General features: G+C 43.6%; 2 protein-coding genes across 4 annotated transcripts in view; both read left to right on the top strand.

Annotated features, from left to right (window-relative positions):
• Positions 1–2882, top strand: part of HIRA (histone cell cycle regulator) — a 40575-nt gene extending 37693 nt beyond the window's left edge. For both annotated transcript variants that reach the window (XM_067306983.1, XM_067306982.1), the window contains 2 exons: positions 1287–1375; positions 1954–2882. In XM_067306983.1, the coding sequence (XP_067163084.1) occupies positions 1287–1375; positions 1954–2070 (206 nt within the window). In that variant the 3' untranslated portion in view covers positions 2071–2882. The remainder of the gene's footprint in view (positions 1–1286; positions 1376–1953) is intronic.
• A 1842-nt stretch (positions 2883–4724) lies between these two features.
• The window catches only part of PPIL2 (peptidylprolyl isomerase like 2), a 78256-nt gene continuing 64180 nt past the window's right edge, over positions 4725–18800 (top strand). For both annotated transcript variants that reach the window (XM_067307363.1, XM_067307364.1), the window contains exons 1-5: positions 4725–4872; positions 5187–5236; positions 6197–6242; positions 7165–7227; positions 7378–7429. In XM_067307363.1, coding sequence (XP_067163464.1) covers positions 4841–4872; positions 5187–5236; positions 6197–6242; positions 7165–7227; positions 7378–7429 — 243 coding nt within the window. In that variant the 5' untranslated portion in view covers positions 4725–4840. The remainder of the gene's footprint in view (positions 4873–5186; positions 5237–6196; positions 6243–7164; positions 7228–7377; positions 7430–18800) is intronic.

Below are 18800 nucleotides of genomic sequence, written 5' to 3'. Positions count from 1 at the left end.
ACCTTGCAAAATATGTCGTGTTCCTCAGCCTAGTGATCACTGCATGCTGTGAAGTGGAAGAATTGCTAGGGTTAAAGTTTATATCAGAGCATGGACAACTGCAGGGAGCTTGCTTGTGTTACTTGCCTTTTTAAAAAAAAATTTATATGCACGCACACACACACACACATATATATATATATATATACACACACACACACACATACATACACACATATATATAGACATGTATATATGTGTATATAAACATTTTAATTTTTCAGCAGCATGGACTGGTGAGCTCCATAGGTTAAATTCTGTGAGCAAAGAAACACAGAAATAAGGTTGCTTGTATCTATTTTATTTCTGAATATAGTTTTTCTTTATGCTGTTATTAACGAACTAGCCTTCTTCATGCTTCTTGGATGCTAAAGCACTCCCTTGTACCTTTGCTTGTCTGTCTCCCAAATTTAGTAGTTCCCACTAATTCTGCCTTATTCCTCACCATGCATAATCACTTTACATAGAGGGAAGCCACCTAACACCGTGCTGGCAGAATTAAAATTGAGATCATTAATTCTTGCCTTTTGGTCCCAACTTTATTTAATAAAGAGAGCCAAATGAATTGCATGTGGTTCTCTCTGTCCTCCATTGAAATTAAAATGTTCGTCTTGGGCCTTATGTGAACACAGTTATACTTTAAAAAGTCTTTGCTAGTTGACAGCTTCTCCAATTTGTATGCAGGGTTCATCTTAAAATGTGAAAATGTCATTACCTTGTATGTACACGCTGGATGCCATCTTTTCCCCTTCAGTGGTTGTCATTTTCTGGTTAACTCCTCTGATATGATTTTTGCATTAGTTCTCAAAGTCTGTCAGTTACATAAAACATTTCTACTGTTTAAATGTGTGTACACACACACACACACACACACACACACATATATATCTTGGGGGCGGGGGGGGTGGGGGCAAAATCGAGGTTGGGATGGCTGTTGTAACAAACTGGACTACCTACTACAATTTTTTCCCCTGTTGTAGAGCAACTTCAATAGCCCTGTTTGGTTTTGAGAACTTGAGATAAAAACCTTTGGAAATTTGAAATGAATCCTTTACCAATCATCTTATCTTTACAAAGATTTCCTGCTAGTTCAAGGAGAATAACTTACTTTTTCAGGAATCATACTTTCTGGCTTTATTTTATTCTAGATACTTGTGACTCTTTTCTGAAGAGTTTTAGTTAGATTGTATAGTGGTTATATATAGTTAAATGTTTATGAATGTGATTTTATTTCTGATCATATTCAGGGTTTGAATATCGTTTGCGAGAATTATGCAAGGATTTACTGGGACCAGTCCATTACTCAGCTGGAAGCCAGTGGGAATCAACAGTAATGGTAAGTTTTGACAAAGAATGAGGGAAAGTTTCCCATGTCAGCCATGGAAAATGGATAGTCCATATAACTTAAAATACGATTGAAGCTTTGTGGCAAGAAAGCAACCACAAATGATTTTTGCTAACCCTGGAACCCCTTTGTTCTCTACTCCTATCCCGTAAGAAGGCTTCTTCCTCATGGAACTTGTATTTATATCATATGAAACGGTAGACAAATACTTAGTTTCATGGTCTCCATTCTGGTGCTGTTTTGAATATCAAGCAGCCAGAGTAGAGTTGCACATTCAAGTCTCCACATTCCTCAGACACCGGCTCTGCAATAGGGACGTGCCAGCAGAATGTCTCCCCTGCTCGCCAGCACGTCTGGAGTCTGTAACTGTGTGGAGGCTGCACCAGCTTCATGAATATATAAATGCAAAGGCAGTTTTTATTTTGGGAGTTATGTAAACAGCATAAAAGCATGAGATACACAGATCTCTCCAGGCAGGAAAAAAAAAAGGCATGAATCATAAATAGTCCTATGGAAAATATTCATGATATGAAATACATTATGAGGATGCTTTTGTGTTTTTTGTGCAGGGTTTACGAAAGAGAGAACTATTGAAAGAACTTCTTCCTGTTATTGGACAGAACCTTCGCTTCCAGAGGCTTTTCACAGAATATCAGGAGCAGCTAGACATCTTGAGAGACAAGTAGCATGTCCCCAGATTTTCCCTGAGGGGCCTGGTCCGAGAGAAACTGCTGAACAGCATTAAACAGAGAAGAGGAGAGAGCCCTGTCAGAATGGGACACTCCTGAAGAGGGCAGTACTCTAAGGGTCCCAGACACTTCACAAGTGATCTACTTTAGTTTTTAAAGAAGCTCACAAGTGAATTCGTGAATATGAGTGGGTGAGCTAGACCGTTTCCCAAGTGAAACTTAACCATCAAAGCTGTGGCCTCTGTTTCTGTGGAAAGTCGTGGATATGTACTTCAGGGGGGTCCTTTTGGATCTGGATCTCATTTTAATATCAAAACTAGCTGAGAACTGTTTGTGAGGTTTCTTGGATGTCCTGTGAAAAGCACAGTACTTCAGAGTACACTGAACAGCATATTTAACCCTGTTTAGGGGTTTTTGCCTGAGGATTTATTGAGGCTCAACACTATATTAAATTAGATGAATGAGCCACATAAAAAGAAATTTCATAAATATTAAGGTATTATGCAGCCAATAGACTTTCCTGTGAATATAATAATAATAAGAGGCTGTTCTAACACATGGACTATTTTTGTACTAGAATTTGCTAACTTGTAATATGAAATTTTATTTGGCCAGTAATCAGGCTATCTCTACAAAGTCATCTGGTAGGAAATTTAACTCTAATTATAAAAGCTATGTTTCAAAATAATTCTACCAAATTAACATGTCATCATTTGGTTTTTAATTTTTAAATGTTTGTAAAAGGCATTTGGGGGGAGGGGGAGGGATGTAAGGGGGTGGCTCTTTTTGTAAGTACAAAAATAAATGAAAGCTGCATTGGTTTAAAAAATGTGGTCTTGTAATGTTATTTCAAAGGGTTCAAATCTCCAGAAATGTCAACGTGGACTGAATCATTTTAAATCTAGAAATAAGGAATACTGTCTGGGTGATCTTTCCTCTGAAAACATGATCAGACAAGTATTTGTGATCACTGTAGAGAAGCTACAGAATTTTCTTAGTGCCACATCTCAGCTGAGGGCGTAGGAGCTCTGTGTGGGAGCGCTGGTTATCTGTGCTGACGTAATGTAAAAGGGGCTCCCCTAACCACTGCTAAAAATGGTCAGCACTGCAACCAGAAAGGAGCTTCCTGCACCTATGGCCGTGTTCCTTGTCTGGCATTTTGTAAGAGCAACACAGTGCAGGTGCCCTGCCTGACGTTCGCCTGTGGAATGGTTTTGGAATTGCTTTGAAAACAAATCTATCAACCTGCTTGTTTTCTTCCCAAAAGTCTACTTGGTGCTGGGAAAGAAGAAAGTGGATGTCTTGGTTCTTTCCAGGACCTAACCGTTCAGGTGTGCCCCAGTATATGGTGTTAGTTTGAGATGTTTTTGACTTAAGATAATTAGAGTGTTGAAATGAGTAACTGTATTTCATTATCAAACTGCCATATAGGTGCACTTTGTCCCCTAAGCTTCTAGCAGAAGCAAACAATATCCTTCGCCCCTGTTAGGAATGCCAGGCAGCCGTGACAGGAACGCGCTGCCTTGGACTTTGGCTGGTGGGGACTGACCCTCCAGGTAGGCAGCTCTGCAGTTCTTGTGGCTGTCGGGATCTTAGCAGGAAGGATGTTTTCTTTAACGGCAACACAGCCTTCCAAATGTGGAGATCCTGTATCGACTGGTCAAGGTCTTCTGCTACCTTGCGAAGCCCAGAACACATGAAAGGCCCCGACAGGCAGAGGATTACTTTTATCGTGGCAATCTCATGTGCACACTGACTGAAGTGTCTTAAAGAGCAATAAAAGCAAGTGGCAGGACATTTCCCACTAGTGGGAATGTCCTGAGGGCACAGGGTTTTTTTGTTTAGGGTTTTTTTTGGTTGGTTGGGGGGGGGTTGTTTTTTTTCAGGTAGTTGATACAAACAAACCCAACCTCGCTGGAGACCATGCAACAGCAGTGATTCTGGCCTGGTGCCCACGTCTGCTGGGCCCCCAGCGCTCTGCTCGCACGCGGCCCCTCTCCTTCCACTGCGAGGAGGAGAGGCTGGAGGCAGAGCCCGCTCCCCTTGCCCCGCCGCCGCAGCAGACTGGGCTGGAGGAGACGGGGGCATCCCTGCGGCGGAGCGGGCCGGGCCAGGCCAGGCCGGGCCGCCCTGTGATGCAGCAGGCCCTGCTGCCCGCGGCTCTCCCTCCCTTGGGCGCAGGGTGGCCTGGGAGGGGCGACGCTCCCCGGCCCTCTGCTCGGTCCTTCGCCACCCCAGAACAGAGCAGAGGCAGACCCTGGCCTAGCGAGATGAGAGTGGCGGGAAAAGGAGGTTAATAAGGAGGGAAACTCATGGTCCCTTCACGTTCCCCCAGTCGCTGGTCCACGAGGTCCAACAGCCCTGCGCCAAGCAGGCGCCGGTGCAGCGGGTGCTGCTGCGAACGACTCCTCCGCTATCGCTAATCCACCTCTGCTCGCGGGAGCAGACGTTACATTCCTCCTTGCGGGCAGTGGTTAAAATACCAGACAGACACCGTATTCGGGGGGAAACGGGGTCTGGTACAAAGCTCGGGGCAGCCAGGGCACCCGGAACGCCGCCCGCCGCCCGTGTTCCCGCCCGGGCCCGGAACGCCGCCCTCCGGCTCCTTTGTCCGCCCGCGCCCGGAACGCCGGAACGCCGCCCGTGTTCCCGGCCGCACCCGCCGCCGCCGCCGCACCCGCAGCGGAAGGCGGCGCGGCCGCTGCTGAGGGGGGCGCGGGCGGCTCGGCGAGGCAGCAGCGCCCGGGCCGCGTCCCGACCCGCCGCCATGGGGAAGAGGCAGCACCAGAAGGACAAGATGTGAGCGGGCGGCGCGGCCGTTGGGCGCGGGGGCGGCGCGGGGGGTCCAGGGGCGCGAGGCGGCGGCGGGGGCGGCCCCGGCCCCGGGAGCGCGCGGGGGGAGGGGTGGCCGGGGTGGGGGTGGGGGGGGCCCCCCGGTGTGCGTGACGCCGGCTGGGCGCTCGCAAGCCCCCCAGGTGCGCCCGGGTTTGCGTGACCGCCCGTGGGAGCCTGCGAGCCCCCGGGCGGCTGCGCAGGGCCTGGAGCTCGCGACGCCCCGCGCCCGCTGCGCCCCGGGCCGCGCGGCGCTGCGAGTGAGCCCGCTGTCTCGGCAGGTACATCACGTGCGCGGAGTACACGCAGTTCTACGGAGGGAAGAAAGCGGGTGAGTGGTGCCGAGCTCTGCTTCGGCCCTCCTGCCGGGCGCTCCCTGCGGGGCTGTTTGACATCGCTGCTGGTGCTGCTGCCGCCCCGTCCTTGCCCAGCCTGCGGTTCTGGCTCGCTCGCAGCCGCTCTGCTCTTAGCGGTGCTGCGAGTGTCCCTCCTCACTGGAAAAATCTCGCGGTCTGGGCGCCGTCCTCCTCCCTTACGGCCTGGATATTGGCAGGCCGACATCCTGCTCCTGTTGCTGCATCTTTCTTGGTTTTCATTCTTTCCGCTCACGTATTTAAAGTCTCCTTCTCTTTGCTTTATTGGAGCCCTTCAGGGTTTGTTCTGCATGTCCTGACCCTTGCTTCCTTCGTCTGCGTACGCCACGGCTCTCGGGGACACATGGGGTGGTTTAACACAGGGTGGCTGAAGAAGTGACCTCTTGGAGCGGAGCATCCTCCTGCTGCTGCTCGGGGGTCTGAACTCGTCGTGAGCTGGCTTTGAGCTGCCGGACTTTACAAGTGGAGTCCTAAAAGCGGTGACACTGACCTTAGGCTTTCACAGCTGTTCTGTGGGAAAACTGTAGCAATGCGAGGTTTGATATCCAGATCAGATGATCCCTGCCCTCAGCAAGATCTGTGTCTAGTGGTAGTAGAAAGCTTGAAGGTAGTAACAGTATTAACCATCAAATTTAAATTCAGGGCTGTAAATCTGTCAGAGTTTTATTTTGATTTTTTTCTAATCTGTGTAAATTCATTTGAGGAGCATACTCATGCTTTGCTTTAGAAGTCTCATTTTTGTTACAGTTTTGCAACATTGAGTGTATTTTTCCATGTCATCAGTAAATTGTCACCACATATTGAAAAATGTAACTTCCAGATGTTTATTGTCTCCTTAGTTACAGCATCAAGAGTATTTTTGTTACCTAGAATAATATGTATTTATTAAAATCCTGTGTTTTCTTTTTCATAAACAGACCTTCCACGAACTAATTTTAGACGTTTATCATTTGATCACTGCAGGTAAGAGAACAAAATTACATTATCATTATTAAATGACAGACGTATTCATCGGTCTGTTGACCCTGAACTACTACTGAAGTTACGTGTTCTGCTGAGGTAGCTATTTTCATTGACTTGTGTCTGCTATGAAATTAATGTGGCAAGAAATATTCCAGTAAGAACTGAATCTGTGCCAGTACTTTCCATGATTAGTGTCTATTGAGATTGAACCTGATGGCTAAAAGAATACACAAGTGATAAAATACTTCAATTAACATGCATGTTCCAGTCTTACGCTCCCTGTAACTGGGACTTGAATCTCTACTTTTCCCCGGTCAGAACATCCTTAATCAATCATTTAGCTTTCTGAAGGAGTATTTATGTTAATACTTTGTGCTTAGAATTTGCTTGAAGTGCTAGAGTGAAAAGTGTGAAGTTCATATTATTAAAGGCATTTTAAAAATCCTCTTGTGAATCGAATGTTTCAAGAAGTTACCACCCCTATCAACAAATTACTGTTGCTTGGTGAAAAGCTGGATAGATTATGGAAATACCCCTAACAGGGGATGCTAATGTGACAGCTGATTACTCCCTAACCTGCTTCAGTGCAAAGACAGTGTGTGCTTGAGCCATCTTTTGTGCTGCTGGGAGCCGGCGTGGCAACAGAAGCGAGCTCGGGAATATTACAGTATCCATTCCAGTGGCTGTATGGTTGTGAGTGCTGGCAGCTACAAGTTACTGGACTGCATTGGTTCTTTTCAAAAAAAAAATTTTTTTAACCTAATTTCCGTGGAATCAGATAATGGGTATTGGTAACCACTCAGTATTTTCTTTGGTATAGGCCTTGCTTTAATGTGCAAATAAATCAGCAACATGTTATTTGCTTCTGTTGTCATGATTTCCAGATGATTTTGCTAAAACAGTGTGTACTTTTTTTTTCTAGTTTGTCTCTACAGCCATTTGAATACCCAGTTTGCACACCAGATGGGACAGTCTTTGACATACTGTAAGTTACTGTCTGTACTTTGCTTTATTTTTGTGTTGCTGAATTGACTTGCTTACAGCTGTGCGTCAGCTTTCTGTGTGATCATCATTTGGTCTTGGCAGGTTTTCTACTGGCACTTTTCTCTTATTAGTTTATCTCCTATCTTTTCAGGAGCATTGTTCCTTGGATAAAGAAATATGGAACCAATCCAATCACAGGAGAAGTAAGTAATTATGGTTGTATTCACATGATTTGTTGGCTTTCCTTATGTTTAGTTTCCTATTTAATGTGTGGGAGAAACAGAAGTGCTTTAATGAAAGCAAAAAGAAGTTGAATGGAAGTGTTATTTTGAAATATAATATTTGTGAGACCAAGTTTGCTGAAATAAGATTACAGATTTATTAGGAATCTCTTTTTTAGCTAAAAAAATAAAAAGGAACCATTTAGATTTGAGACCTGATATCGCTTCACTGCCAGCCTGCTTATTATCTTTGTAGCAGAAAATAGTGAGCCTCTGACTGTGTGCATGGAGGTGCCTGAGGGAAGAGGAGAGCATTACATTTTCTTTTTTTGCATTGGATTGTAAATAACATGGTGGAGGAAGGGAGCAGTTCATTTATACAAATTCCCAGAGTATCTTGCTCGTATTACAGGTGTGTTGTAATTAAAGTCTATATAGATGAATATGCTAACTCCCCTGCTACTGCTAGTGATGCTCACAAAGCCTAATTGGTGAGTGATAGATGGGCTTTGGAAAAGGCTCTGTGCTGCTGCCTCGTACAAGCAGAACTCTGTTCTATATGGAGCGAGGTGCTGGCTAGGTCACCTCTACATCTGTGATAAAACTTGCAGTGATGCTTCCTAACCAAATGGATACTTGGCTCTATGCAGATTAGAGAGATCAACAGATAATACTAGTGCATATTAATGGTACTCTGAGGTGCAAAATGAGTTATCTTGACAATATATTTCAGAAAAATTTTGTCCCATCTCTCATGATAGTTCATTGTAAGACTGGGATTTCACACTATAATCAGTGCTTTAGTTTTTTTTATTCCCTTATTCTGCATAAATGATAGCTTACTATCAAGGGATTACTTTGTGTAATAGTGTGAAGCTGTAGAACACCAGATAAAGATGAAATACTGGAGGGATTTCCCTGATGGTGTTACATTTTTGCTGGTGTGTTTAAAGTGAGTGAATTCTTTATTAGGGCATAAAGGAAAAATTTTAAATAGAAATTGCTGCATGACGTACTGAAACTCATCTTTTCCTTGAGTAAATGCAGTTACTTCCCTGAACATTAGGTGGCAGCTATTGCACAGAATTCTTGGCTGGTTTGCAGGTTGTTTTGTGGTAAAATATTACCTTTGAAACATCTTGTGTTTGATTAAAGATTTTCCCAGCAGACAGATATGAGGAGAAGCTAAATACAGATGCAGCATTCCAAACTCTAGATGTGAGCAGCCTGTCTGAGACTGGATATCTCTAGAGTTATAGCAAACTGCAGGTGTGTTTGCCTGATGATCATCAGAGGCCTGCCTGTACACACGGAGAGGCCAATATTTGTTGTTCGGAAGGAAAGGAATTACAGCTATTTCGTTTGTCTTTGCCACCCTCCTAATACCTTACTGCTCTATGTGTTGGTTGGGAGTTCTGGAGTGTTGCCAGTTTGCTTGTTTTCACTCAGATGAACTTCATGACACCTGTTTTCATTTCTTATTGTGAACCGTGATATGATTTAAAAATATTTCTGGTAAATGCTAAGCAAGATGTGTAATGTGGCTAGCGGTCTTGTGGAGTGCGGGGTAGAAATCTGACGTACGGCATTTGGTCTGTGGACTCCTAACAGAGTTGTTCCATTACATCAAGTTAATTTGCACACTCCCTCTTGCACTGCCTGCGTTCTGCTGGGAGCACCGTTCCTCCCCAGCAGTGGTATTTTAACACAGGCTCCTTGTCCCTGAGCAACAGCGCTCTGTTATTCTTTCTGCTGATGGAAACTATGCTTTAGGGAACAAGTGAGATTGTGCAGGATTTACCTGGTGAGCTGTAAATGCTCAAATGAAGTCCAACTTTGAGATCTACTAGCATATTCTGACTTGTGTTTCTGTAGCTCAGCTGCAGTCACCCCCACCTCTCCTCAACGTTTGCCCCCCCTTCCTCTGTATCGCTCTGTTTGGGGAGCCCTTTCTCCTTCCCGTTTATTCCGAGGTTGACTTGTGCTGTACTGCTCTGTCCTCCAGAGGACGAAGGCGTTCCACACAGCTCGGAAGAGAAAGGAGATGTTTGCACTTCGTAACAGTGCGCAGCTCTGCTGAACCAAGCCCCATGGAGCTATAGTTTGAAGAATGGGGTTGAAAGAAATGTTGTAACTCAGTCTTTGTTCCCCAGAGAGACAAATCTGGTTTTACGAGGGGGAGGATGGTGCTGGACAGGATGGGGAGGGGTGTGCTGGGACAAGGCAGGGTAGATGGCAGAGGAAATCAGTCAGCTGAGTTTGTGCAGCTCTAGACTTTACTGACCCCCAGCTTAGTGCTTATCACCCTCTATTTAATTTAGCACTGCGCATGCGCTGTTACTTGTACCACTTGCTCACTGCCGAAGCCAGAAAAAATTTCTGTGATGAGTTGGTGGCTTAGAGAACTGCAAGTCTCCGGGTTTGTTTAAAAAGGAATTGGCCAGATTAGCTGCACCACTGTTTTGTAAAACAGCTGAGGAAGTTACTTTTAACAGACTGGGGATTCGTCACAGTGATGAGGCTCCAGAGCATTTTTTCCCTTTTTTGTCCTGAAGTTAAAAATGATAATGAAATCCCTTGTGGCTTGTACTTGTGTTATTATGGTTTGCTACAGGCTAAACATTTTAGAGAAATCAATAGGCTACTTGGCAAAGGTATCGTTAATGACACGCTCATGGTACTCACTAACTCTGTCTAGCTGTCTTGTTTCTGAAGTGGCCCCCTCAGTGGAGATTTTGAGAGCCTTGCAGTCATGTATTTATCTTTGCAGTGCTCCCAGGAGGTAGAGTTGTGCTAGTCTTTTATTAATTGCACGTTCGTGGAACTGATCTGCAAGTAGGCAAAGTTACTGCTCTGATTTTCCTGAACCTAAACCATTCCACTAGCCTTCCTTTTAAAAGAATTCTGCAATGCTGAGATTGCAGTTATTCTTTGATATGTTTAAAACATTTTTTTGCTTTCCTTTCCTACAATTTCTTATGGTTTGTTTCCTCTTGCTTTTCTGAATATCCTCTTGAGGTGCAGTGTGGACACCAATATCCTTTTTAGGAGAAACAAATCACCATTGACCTCTGTCTAGAGTTTCCCGTGAGCTATTCCAGAAAGTAACCTTAGATTCTTTTTTTTTTCCTTTTTAATAATGCATAGCAGTAAAAAACACTTCTGTTACTGCACCGATAATTTTGGAAGAAGCAGTGCATCTCTTGCAGCCGAACCACAGCCTGTCAGATGGTGTTGACTTGCTTACATTTTTGTCAGCTGTGCCAGGACACTGCCCTAGCAGCTATGTTTATACTGAAATTGCATCAAATAAAGGGTAACTGGGAAAGTCATAGTTATCTCATTCCTTTTCACTGAGAACAGCACTTTGGCTTCTCAGGCTTGCAGAGAGCTGCAGGCTTGCCAGAACGTGTCGTGCGGCGGCGCGCTGCCAGCGCTGACCGCCTGCCCGCCCCGGGCGGGCGGCTGGGCTTGCGAGTGCCGCTTCCAGGAAATGAGACTGGTCGGGTCCTATCAGGTTTGTTGGAATCTCAAATATGAGCAGATGATAGAGCTGCGTGAAGGTAGTGGCGTGCCTTTTCACAGGAATTTCAAGGGAAATAGTTCTTTGTTGCACAGATATCTTATGAGTTATTTTTCTCCTTTGTATTGTAATGTTTTCCATGTAAAGACCTATTTTTTCACTCTGGTTCACTGACAGTCTCAGTATGTGTGGGCAGACTATATTACTGAGGTTGGACTTCAGCTCTGTTAAAGTCTGGCTCTGTAACCCTGGGCAAATTGTCTCTCTCCCCCATTTCAGAAGTAGCTACGGTCTTGGTCCCTTGTTCCCACTTTCCTGTGGGAATTTAGTTCTTTTAGGCAGTTGCAAGTCAGTCTGTCTCTGGTATTTGTTTCTAAGGCTTTGGTCCAAAGTCAGTGGTGACTGTAAGGACATCTGTTTTTAAACTCATGTAGAGGGCTCATCTGTGTGAATTTTTTGTGCGCTTTTCAGAGCAAGCTAAAATCCATATGGCTGCTGAGTCTGCATAACCCCAAGAAGCGGTTCTCGTGTTAAGGGGCATGTGTGGCCGTGACAAATGGATCTGTCTTGAAGGGCAAAAAAGATTTGTTGGCTCAGTCAAGTTGATTTAACTTGGGCTTAACACACACCTATGAGTCCAGCTAAGACACCAGAAGGCACTGCCTGGCGGTTGCTGCGGCTCCGCCATCCCCACAGACGTGGCGGTAGCACTGCTCTGCGGAGGTGCCTGGCCCTCGCGCCTGGGCTGCCGGCCACCGTGTGTGAGTGCTCCTCCTCTGCGAAAGCGCGGGTGAGCCGGCTCGGTTTCTGCTGTGTCTGCCCTGCTGCAGAGCTGCTGCCGCCGCGCTGGGGCCGGGTGGCAGGACAGGCACCGCCGTACCTGGCAGGAGCCGGGCTGAGCCGGAGCTTGGCCCCACTGCTGGTCTCTGCCTGCCGACGGGTTGCGTACGTTCGGATGTGAGCGAGCCCCTGGCAGCCAGCTGGAAACTGTTTATCAGTCCTTTTCCCCCATTACTGCATGGTGTCAGGTGGTTGGTGAGGAATTTTTGGCAAAGTGGATGGAAAATAGTATTTGTTGAAATCAAAACTCTTTGCAGGTGTGGTTTTCGATGAAATACATTTTGGGAAGGTGTTCTCAGTTCCGTGGTGAAACCTCTGATCATAACCGCAGAGACAAGTACTTACCTGGGACATGAGAGATTAGGACTCACATTTCCCGTCCAAATGAGAGAGAGCACAGTTTGGTTTGTGTTCTCTCTTATGCAAAGTTAGGATCTAGACCTATAGGCTATTTTGAGAGTCTTTCTATAAGTTAGCATCTTACCAAGGAGAAGTAAGGAAATCTTTCAAATTTGGAGGATTTTCTAGAATTGTGAAAGCCTCCTGCTTGGGGTAAACAGAAGATATCCATGAAAAGGAGTCTGGGGATACAAAAAAGCAGCAGAAGGCAGAGCCAGCAACATGGAAAATAAGGGTTGGCTTTGGGGTTGGGAGGTTGCAAATCTCTGAATTTTTCCACTGGCAGATCTGCCTTCTTAAAAGAGAGAGCTCTGCCTGAAGTCTTGCTCTGCATAGAGGTAAATATTTGCTATTGTTCTCCCATACTCTTAGTCCTTTATTTACCAAATAAAAATGACTCGGGTGAGCTTACGACTAATATGATCAAACAATTGAGGGTCTTAGATGTCTGGCAGTACAGGTATGTGCCTCATCTGCTAAGCCTGTCTGATCCACTCTTTGAAATCACCTGGAGAGGCAGCTCTTGCCCCTGGCCGAGCCCTGCAGCAGCGATGGAGGGCACAGGGGGCACCTCCGCGATCTGGCACTGCTGGCGTGCAAACGTTGCCCCTGTGCAGACATGGGCAGTGCCATTTTTTTTTTAATAATTTGTTTGAAATTAATTTGGTAACGTGATGCTTGCCTGAGTAGTTACAGGCACCTTCAGGAATACTGATTTTTCGTCCCCAAAGAAAAAGTTGTAACTAAGTCTGTTATTTTAAAACTTAGGAAAAGTCATTCTCAGTTACATTCCCTAAGTGTGTTTAGGAGCTGCTTCTTCTCCCAAGTGCTGGTGGCTATTGTTACCTCATTTAATTGTGAAAGCACGTTTTCTTTTCAATTTGATAACTGAACTTCAGGCAATCTCAGAAATTAGTTGCTGGCATTGAAGTGGGAGAAGCTTGCTGATGAGGTTAATGGAGATGGTATGTTGCAGGATTACTTTCTTACCTCTGAATGTATTAATCACACTTTAAATATGAACAAACAGCCTTACATCATTGGGGTTTTTTTCTGCTCTAAAAAAGTCTTTGGCTATCTGAATAAGGGAAATCCTGCCTGGAAAGGATACAGAAATTGGAGCAAAGGTGAAACTTCCTTAAACATTAAAGTGTTTTTACCATGTATATATTTTGAGAACATAGATACGAAGATAGAAAGCTCTGACAATTATTTCTTCACCTGAGAAAGAGGGCTTGGGTGTTTTTGTTGTTGTTGTTTTATAATGTTGTAACTAAAGAAACTACATGGGGTCAGAAGTGTGAGAAATACCTGGTACTGTATTGTAGGAACAGGTGTTAAAGCACAGGTTAAATTCCAGCCAAGGCTTTATAATTCACTACAAATTGCTCTACACCTTTATCAAGTAATCAGTACAGAGCCCATGTGCTTCAGGAATGGATTCTGGTAAATGGGTTGCAGGAACCAGAGGGGGAAAGACCAAGATCACAAACACCACCACCAGTGTTGGATGAGCTGAGTGGAACAGATCTCTGGCCTGAATGGGGGAGAGGACAAGTTCACATTTAGTGTGATCCTTACTGGCTAAATCAATAGTGATGGTGTTTTTTAACTTCGTTCTTGTGGTTTGTGTGGTAATTCTGTGCAAATTGCTGTTTTGATCGTGTTATTCCAGGTGTGTTTCTAGCTAACGAGCAGCAAGTAATGGATGTCCTCAGACAGGGATTGGTGGTTTGAAGGTGACCTCTTGTGCCAGCGTAGCAGTAGCTGCCATTGGAATACACTGTCAGGAAAATGTAATAGCTGTAGATAATGTTGAGTATGATGAACTTTCTGAATACTTGCCTAGACCTTTCTGCAATATGGCGGTAATACTATCTTAGGATTTGGAGGGTCTTTTAAAGGTGGCATGTTGCAGCATGAGTCAACTCTTCCTCATGACTGTTCGGTTTTACTTTTTTTTCTCTCTCTTGAAAAGTTTTCTTTGCTCCGACTGTTTCCAAAGAGAATGTGCTTACTCTGAGCATTTTCATTCTTTGTCTAAATATAAAATGCTGTGAGAGGAAAATGCTGTGCAGCCTTATATAGTCAGGCTATCTCCACATCAGTTTTCTATTTCTAGAGTGCTGGGACTATCTAATTATGATGAAAATAATTTGACCAATCAAGATATTTTTCATTATTTAGAAAAATACAGGAGTGCAACATCCCCCTTTCATGGGGATTTTTTCCTCAAGATCTGAGATAATGCCTGAAATCCAAGTAGCCTGTTACATTTTCTCCTTGGGGCATTGAAAATGAATGATCATTTAGGTGGATCAGTAACTTCAGGTCTCATTTGGCTTTAGTGTAACTGATGAATAATGAGAAATTTAAGTCTTCTCTAGGGGAAACTTGTTACATGCATGTCAGAAGAAGTTGGCACATCTTCAGCTTTAGAATCCAAGGTATATTTCTTAATTTGTCTGATGCAATTCAGTCAAATGTTCAGCCGTTACACAGGTGGACATGTCAGTAGCCCTTTTTTCCTTTCGATAAACTCACCGTATTTTTTCACTTCACATTTGAAATGAAGGGTTTGTTGTTGTTTATTTGTAAGAAAAGTTCCAGTGGGGGGTGGCAGTACCGTGTTGTTCTGAGTAATAGCTTACCACAGAGCTAAGAACTACGCTTACAGGTAAAAAGCCAAGGGAAGCCTTGTTGTTTAAAAATGCTTTAGAGAAATCCAGCTTAGGTGATTTTCCTGTGCTGCAGAAGGAAGAGTGAAAGGATCAGGAACATGAGGCTGGAAGACTCTCTTAGGTCTTCAGCTCTCCTGCAATTTACTTTGTAAACTTTGTGCGCTGCCTTGAATTAGTTTGCTTTCTCCTGCTACAGCTGCTGAGAGGTTGTCCTGATGCCTTTCCATTTGACAGATATCTTCTGTAAATTTTGGTTTTGAGCAGCTTATTCTCATTTCTATTTGTGCCAGTATTGCTCTTCTCACAGTTAGTGTTTACAGCTCTGTATTTGTTACAAAGGAATTCAAAGCTTTCTTGACATTTTCTTGTTGAGACTTGTATTTTCCTGTCGTATGTTCATCTTGCTTGTAGGTTCTCTGTTCCCCAAATAGTCACAGTCATCCTTCTCTGCATCTAGTTTAATTTTAATTTATCTTCTTTGAACATAGGTAATCTTAATTATACACACAAAATGCTGGGTGAATGCCTCATACAGTGGGGGGGATATTTTCTAATCTCTTCTTGCAATACTTTGATAATACTTTGATACATTATATATGATATTTTAAGACAGAAAATGTTTTCAGAGGATGCGTTGAGACATGAATGTTGCTGTCGGAATATGATAAATTGACAATTTTCTCTTGATAGCTTCGGTCATTTCAGAAGCAGGTACTTTTATAAATAGGAATTAGCCAGGATGAGCTGTGGTTCTTCCTGTTCTTTTTTTGTTTCCAGTTGAATGTAGTGAATGTAGCATGTTTTTCAGAAACGGATGGTTCCAGCCTTCTCTACTGATTCATTTAAAAAAAACTCTCTCCAGGTGCATTTTTATCTGAGTGGGTGGCAAATATAGGCCTCTGCTCAGCTGTCTAGAATCCACTTTCAACAAGATGAACTCTTCAATATGCAGCAACTGGACCATGTCGTCTTACCTCGTTTGCTTCAGAAATTATTAGCTTTTAGTCAACAGGCTGCATGAGTTAATATTTGACTAGCAACCATAAATTTCCAAGGTCCCTGGACAGAAACATATTAGGACATGATTCTTGCCCAGAGGAACAATCAGAAAATCATGTGTCATAACTGGTAATGGTCATAAAGCACATGCAGGTCAAGAGGATGAAGGTCCTGGTTAGCTAATAACCTGAAAGATAACTCTCCTTTCTTTTTGGTGAACACATGGATAATTGTTGGCTGTTTCTCTTCCAAAGTTGTATCTGTGTGTAGCAGACAGACAGTTGTATCTGTCTTACTACAGTAGGCAGTAGTGTAGGCAGCGCCAATAAACGTTGGCTTTTTTCTGTCTTAAAAGGTGGGCTTGTTTTTTAATTCCCTAAATCTTTGGGAAACAGTGAAGGCAAAGAAGATGAGATTTGCCTAGACTTATTGTCCAAGGACTTTATCATAAGGAGCAGTTTAAAACTCCCCAGTATCATGAGTCACTGGCCAAGCTGCTGTGCCTCCTTCACGCCTTGCCAGTGAGAATTGTGGTGGTGGTAGGTAGCACTTTATCCAGTAAGCCGGCTCTGGACACAGACAGATAAACATGTCTAGTATTATTCATAAGGCATTATTTCCCTTACAGCAAAAAAGTATTTACATCTAGATTTTATAGACTGAACAGATGGTCTCTTTTTTTTTTTTTCCCCCCCTCCTTCCTTGTTTTGGTGGAAGTGTGCACAGTAGATGGGTTTTCATGACTGTGACACTTGAAAAACTAGCAGCTGTGAAACGCTCTAGCCTTAAATGAGATGCAGCATGAGGTTTCCCACAGATCTTTGCTTGCCTGTTCTTCATTAAAATTGGAGACTAGCTTTTTGGTGCTGCTGCATAGCTTTATTTCCATAAACCATGTTGGATTTGGTGGTGGATGCTTTCTTTGGATTGATAGACTTCTGACTGCATTAAGGTTACAGGTTTAATCTTATATGCGAAACAACACATCTTTTTCTCACTGTATTTTCTGTTAATGTACTCTTTGATATAGCAACCTTGTTGCTAGTATCTGTAAGCCATGTGTATGTCTTTATGATTCTCTAGACAAGGCTTTGGGAACAGTATGGTGTCGGTTTAATTAAAATTTAGATATGGGAAAGTAGTGGTCTGGAAGTGGGTAGTGAAGGATCTTTTGTATACATTTCCATACTAGATGAAAGTATTGGATGAAGCTGTATTTAACTGTACTTAACTGTGAAAGTGAATTGAGGTTATCTCTTTAGCACTTGGTAGGCAGTTGTCCATATGATGAATATCTAACATTTGTGCTATTGAGCTGAACATAGAAATGTTTGCTTGAATCAGGAGACTGTTCTGTCCTGTTGGTTTTTGACCCCAAACTTTCCATGAAGTATTGAACTACATGAATACAGCTTATCTTGTTAAACTAGTGCTGCTGTTTCCTGTGGCATTCCCCTAATATGTAGAATTGCTGAAGGTTTTCAATGCCTTTCATCGTTGTTAAATCCACTTTAAAGGTCTGAAATAAGCAACAGTATATATGTAGCTATTCAAATACAGTTCCAGCATTCGATTATTATCCCCATTTTTCTTGAAGGTCCTACATCAGGAAAAATTATATGATGACTTCTTGAAATGTGAAGTTGTATGCACAGAATAATAGGTTTCTTTAAAGGAACCAAGAATTTAATACAAAATTCATGTGCTGTTAAGATGAATTTGGTACTTGATAGGCAACATTCAATTTTAATATTAATATCTAGTTTGGTTTTCTCTTCTATTTGTGGTATTCCTTGTTGCTTGTTTTGGTAGGATGAGAACCTACTGAATGGTCATGTCAGCACTGGATGATTTTGACCTGGTGTTGTCTAACGGTTCAGACATGACACATTAATTTTTCCCCATGACAACATCACTGGATTATTGTGTGTTCCTGCCAGAGGCCATCAGGAAGGTATCCAATTCCTAAGTGTTTAACATTTTAATGTTAACTCAATTAACATTGATAAAATGAGAAAGTCCGTACTTAGGAAATACAACTCATGCTGCTTCTCACCAACTCTGTCCACGTGCGGTTAAAGACTCGAGTGAGTCCCCGACGGCTGTTTTCCCAGTGGGTGTGTGTCCGGCAGGGTCAGCACCTCATTAACAACGCGACCGCGCTGCCACAGACCAAAGGGAGTCAGAACGTGTCGCTAATCGATGCGCCGGGACTGTAGGTCGTATCATCATGAGACGCGCAGCGGTGACAAGGAATGGCTCGATTCGAAACAGTCGGCACGCTTCACCCGCAAGCTGCCACAGTGCCCCACTAACCTCCCCGTCTTAATAACCTCCGCTTTGCGCGTCAGGAAGGGAGCTGCCCTTTGGGATCGCGGGAGGGATGAGCGATGGCAGCTGAGAGAGCAGAGCAGCGGGGCTGGATGCTGCTGCGAGAAAGTAGGTCACAGCCAAAAGTAGCCTTGGCTGGCTGCGTGGAGGTGTGCCTGCGAGCGAGGAGTCAGCTGAGGAAAAGGCCTGGTTGTTTCTTTGTTTTTGTTTCTTTAGCCCTCCTTGTTGTCGAGCAGCTGGCATTACATGTCATTAAAAGGTTCTGCTTTGCAGTATTCTTGCATAAAATATTTATAGAAGTGAATATACAGCTTTTATTTTTGTTTAGGGGAAGTGGCGCGTGCTCGTGGCATTTCATTTTGATTGCAAGTTTTGATTATGAATTTGGAATTTTAATTAGATAAAGTGTTTTTAATAAACATTGCTTTTGCCTTCCTTTCTTCACTGGAAATTTAGTGAAACTTGATAGTAAGTGCATGGGGGGGGGACTCGGATTAAAAATAGTTTTGAACTCAAGTTGCATATTCAGTATTTTAGCTCCTTTGTGTTTTATTACTAATAAGAAATACATGAAAACAAG

The sequence above is a fragment of the Apteryx mantelli genome, chromosome 17 (genome assembly GCF_036417845.1).
Source record: "Apteryx mantelli isolate bAptMan1 chromosome 17, bAptMan1.hap1, whole genome shotgun sequence".
In the NCBI taxonomy this organism is placed as follows: Eukaryota; Metazoa; Chordata; class Aves; order Apterygiformes; family Apterygidae; genus Apteryx; species Apteryx mantelli.
Note: the sequence above shows the minus strand (reverse complement) of the source record. Positions and strands in the feature narration are given on the sequence as shown.